Here is a 4,666-nt window from a genome sequence, read left to right as displayed (position 1 = left end):
CTCTCTGATCCCTCCCCACTCAACTCTATTTGTGTGTGTGTGTGTGTTTTGTCTGTGTGTACGTGTGTGTATGTGTTTGTGTGAATGTTTCATTTGTAATTGTGTTATCAATCAAATTTTCAATAAAATGTATTTATAAAGCCTTTTTTACATCAGCCGATGTCACAAAGTGCTTATACAGAAACCCAGCCTAAAATCCCAAACAGAAAGCAATGCAGACAGACACAACAGGGGACTATACAGCTATGGGTACTGATCTTCTCTAGGTAGATAAATGCCTAGAGAGTCTACAGAGTCTGTCTCAGAGTGGCTATATTAATATCAATGTGCTAAGGAATGCTTTGTGTCTGCTGTTATATGAACCAGAACCCCTCAAAGGATGGATATAATATTTAACGGTCAGTTATTGATGAGAAGGAAGTGGAGGAGGAGGAAGTGGACGAGGAGGAGGTGGACGAGGCGGAGAAGGAGATGTACGAGGAGGAGAAGGAAGTGGACGAGAAGGTGGACGAGGGGTTGGACGAGGAGGAGGAGGAGGAGGTGGATGAGGAGGTGGAGGAGGTGGACGAGGAGGAGGAGGTGGACGAGGAGGAGGAGCAGGTGGACGAGGAGGTGGATGAGGAGGAGGAGGTGGACGAGGAGGAGGAGGAGGTGGGCGAGGAGGTGGATGAGGAGGAGGAGGTGGACGAGGAGGAGGAGGAGGTAGACGAGGAGGAGGAGGAGGTGGAGGAGGTGGACGAGGAGGTGGACGAGGAGGAGGAAGAGGTGGACGAGGAGGAGGAGGAGGTGGACGAGGAGGTGGACGAGGAGGAGGTGGACAAGGAGGAGGAGGAGGAGATGGACGAGGAGGTGGATGAGGAGGTGGACGAGGAGGTGGACGAGGAGGAGGATGAGGAGGAGGAGGTAGACGAGGAGGAGGAGGAGGAGGAGGAGGTGGACGAGGAGGTGGACGAGGAGGAGGAAGAGATGGACGAGGAGGAGGAGGAGGTGGACGAGGAGGTGGATGAGGAGGAGGTGGACAAGGAGGAGGAGGAGGAGATGGACGAGGAGGTGGATGAGGAGGTGGATGAGGAGGTGGATGAGGAGGAGGAGGTGGACGAGGAGGAGGAGGAGGAGGTAGACGAGGAGGAGGTGGACGAGGAGGAGGAGGAGGTGGAGGAGGAGGAGGAGGAGGTGGAGGTGGACGAGGAGGTGGATGAGGAGGAGGAGGTGAATGAGGAGGAGGAGGAGAAGGAGGAGGAGGAGGTGGACAAGGAGGTGGATGAGGAGGAGGAGGTGGACGAGGAGGAGGAGGATGTGGACGAGGAGGTGGATGAGGAAGAGGAGATGGACGAGGAGGAGGAGGAGGAGGTAGACGAGGAGGAGGAAGAGGAGGAGGAGAAGGTGGACGAGGAGGAGGAGGTGGACGAGGAGGAGGTGAACGAGGAGGTGGAAGAGGAGGTAATGCATTACTGGACGGTCTAAAGACCCAACAGTGTAGTCCTCAACATCAGGCAACAGCCGGTAGGTACAGTGCCTTGCGAAAGTATTCGGCCCCCTTGAACTTTGCGACCTTTTGCCACATTTCAGGCTTCAAACATAAAGATATAAAACTGTATTTGTTTGTGAAGAATCAACAACAAGTGGGACACAATCATGAAGTGGAACGACATTTATTGGATATTTCAAACTTTTTTAACAAATCAAAAACTGAAAAATTGGGCGTGCAAAATTATTCAGCCCCTTTACTTTCAGTGCAGCAAACTCTCTCCAGAAGTTCAGTGAGGATCTCTGAATGATCCAATGTTGACCTAAATGACTAATGATGATAAATACAATCCACCTGTGTGTAATCAAGTCTCCGTATAAATGCACCTGCACTGTGATAGTCTCAGAGGTCCGTTAAAAGCGCAGAGAGCATCATGTAGAACAAGAAACACACCAGGCAGGTCCGAGATACTGTTGTGAAGAAGTTTAAAGCCGGATTTGGATACAAAAAGATTTCCCAAGCTTTAAACATCCCAAGGAGCACTGTGCAAACGATAATATTGAAATGGAAGGAGTATCAGACCACTGCAAATCTACCAAGACCTGGCCGTCCCTCTAAACTTTCAGCTCATACAAGGAGAAGACTGATCAGAGATGCAGCCAAGAGGCCCATGATCACTCTGGATGAACTGCAGAGGTCTACAGCTGAGGTGGGAGACTCTGTCCATAGGACAACAATCAGTCGTATATTGCACAAATCTGGCCTTTATGGAAGAGTGGCAAGAAGAAAGCAATTTCTTAAAGATATCCATAAAAAGTGTTGTTTAAAGTTTGCCACGAGCCACCTGGGAGACACACCAAACATGTGGAAGAAGGTGCTCTGGTCAGATGAAACCAAAATGGAACTTTTTGGCAACAATGCAAAACGTTATGTTTGGCGTAAAAGCAACACAGCTGAACACACCATCCCGACTGTCAAACATGGTGGTGGCAGCATCATGGTTTGGGCCTGCTTTTCTTCAGCAGGGACAGGGAAGATGGTTAAAATTGATGGGAAGATGGATGGAGCCAAATACAGGACCATTCTGGAAGAAAACCTGATGGAGTCTGCAAAAGACCTGAGACTGGGATGGAGATTTGTCTTCCAACAAGACAATGATCCAAAACATAAAGCAAAATCTACAATGGAATGGTTCAAAAATAAACATATCCAGGTGTTAGAATGGCCAAGTCAAAGTCCAGACCTGAATCCAATCGAGAATCTGTGGAGAGAACTGAAAACTGCTGTTCACAAATGCTCTCCATCCAACCTCACTGAGCTCGAGCTGTTTTGCAAGGAGGAATGGGAAAAAATTTCAGTCTCTCGATGTGCAAAACTGATAGAGACATATCCCAAGCGACTTACAGCTGTAATCGCAGCAAAAGGTGGCGCTACAAAGTATTAACTTAAGGGGGCTGAATAATTTTGCACGCCCAATTTTTCAGTTTTTGATTTGTTAAAAAAGTTTGAAATATCCAATAAATGTTGTTCCACTTCATGATTGTGTCCCACTTGTTGTTGATTCTTCACAAAAAAATACAGTTTTATATCTTTATGTTTGAAGCCTGAAATGTGGCAAAAGGTCGCAAAGTTCAAGGGGGCCGAATACTTTCGCAAGGCACTGTATATATTTAACGTAATTGCTGGTTTATTGTCGTCCTTCTAACTTTTTGTGAATAACTAACATGTGCTGGGTCGCCTTAAATGCACACACACACACACATGTGCACGTGTACACACGCACACGTGCACAGACACACACAAACAGACACACAGTTTAGCCAAACATCTACAAACAAGGACACACACATCTTTTTACATGCCTTCCCCTGCATGAATACATATTCAGAGCATTCAAGCCTGGCAGCAGATAGGCATCTCTAGTCTTTGACGAAGTCCAGATCTGACCAACATATTTATATACACTTAATGGGTCGGGGATGATGTAGCAGCTTCTGGTCCCTTGTCAGGCAGGGACACAAAAGAGCCAGCCAGTAGCCTGCTCGGTCCTGCCAGCCTCCACCAGGCTTCACCCTGCCTCCCCGCTGCCTCCCCCCAGCCTCTCCCGGCCTCCCCGCTGCCTCCCCCCAGCCTCTCCCCAGCATTCCACAGCCTCCCCGCTGCCTCCCCCCAGCCTCTCCCGGCCTCCCCGCTGCCTCCTCCCAGCCTCCCCAGGCTCCCCGCTGCCTCACCAGCCTCCCCAGCCTCCTTCCAGTCTCTCCCTGCCTCCCCCCAGAATCTCCTTGCCTCCCCCCAGACTCTCCTTGCCTCCCCCCAGACTCTCCCTGCCTCCCCGCTGCCTCCCCCCAGCCTCTCCCGGCCTCCCCAGCCTCCCTCCAGCCTCTCCCTGCCTCCCACCAGACTCTCATTGCCTCCCCCCAGACTCTCCCTGCCTCTCCCCAGCATTCCACAGCCTCTCCCTGCCTCCCTCCGACCTTCCCCAGCCTTCCCCTGCCTCCCAATGGTCTTCCCCCAGCCTCCCCAGCCTCCCCCAGTCTCCTCCAGCACTGGTGGCATTTCAGCCAGTAGGCTCTGACTTTGATGAATAGACTATGGGTTTGGTTGGAGCCCGTGTGTGCGCCGGCCTCTTTGAACACACACACACACACACACACACACACACACACACACACACACACACACACACACACAGTACATACACATATATACAGATATTTTGGCAGCACTCAGACTAGCATATACACACAAGTGTACATGCACAAGCACACACTGTCTGGGGAAGCCCAGTCTACTATATGATTAATAGAGCAGAGCAGCTCCCCTCCTTTACCTCACGCTATCTCTCTGCTGAAGTTGGAAAAAGATGCAGCCAGTCAGCTAACAGGACATAGCGAAGAAAAATACCCTGACTCTCTGGCCTACAGAACAGAATGGGTATGATAGAGATTAGCTTGCAACGAAGCTCTGGTCTAGTGAGAGGGAGGTTTAAACTGTAAGCTTGTCTTTTACTGTTATTATACCAGCTACGTTGACTGAGAACACATTTTTATGTATAACAATGGCTGCCGAGGACAGTAGGGAGGAGAGAAGAGGAGAGGAGAGGGGAGGGAAGGGGAGGAGTTGTGGCCATGGTGGTCTGAGAACAGATAGGTTTCAACAGTACTGGTGTCCTGAGGTGCAACAGAAAATATAAAGCAG

At 50.1% G+C, this 4,666-nt stretch overlaps 1 protein-coding gene across 1 annotated transcript; it reads left to right on the top strand.

Moving 5' to 3' along the window:
• The first annotated feature begins 245 nt into the window (after positions 1 to 245).
• Positions 246 to 4,043, top strand: LOC118965023 (cilia- and flagella-associated protein 251-like). Its single transcript, XM_036981743.1, has 6 exons — positions 246 to 249; positions 404 to 540; positions 601 to 849; positions 883 to 1,179; positions 1,222 to 1,269; positions 3,567 to 4,043. Exons 1-6 carry the CDS (start codon positions 246 to 248, stop codon positions 4,041 to 4,043), a joined length of 1,212 nt encoding a protein of 403 aa, XP_036837638.1.
• Positions 4,044 to 4,666: the final 623 nt, after the last annotated feature.

This window comes from Oncorhynchus mykiss, chromosome 6, assembly GCF_013265735.2.
Source record: "Oncorhynchus mykiss isolate Arlee chromosome 6, USDA_OmykA_1.1, whole genome shotgun sequence".
Lineage (NCBI taxonomy): Eukaryota > Metazoa > Chordata > Actinopteri > Salmoniformes > Salmonidae > Oncorhynchus > Oncorhynchus mykiss.
This window is presented reverse-complemented; position numbering and strand designations above follow the sequence as displayed.

Coding starts and splice junctions, on each gene's coding strand:
- LOC118965023 (XM_036981743.1), top strand. Junction 541..600: donor ACGAGGAGGAGGAGGAGGAG/GTGGATGAGGAG, acceptor GAGGAGGAGCAG/GTGGACGAGGAGGTGGATGA. Junction 1,180..1,221: donor AGGAGGAGGAGGAGGTGGAG/GTGGACGAGGAG, acceptor GTGAATGAGGAG/GAGGAGGAGAAGGAGGAGGA.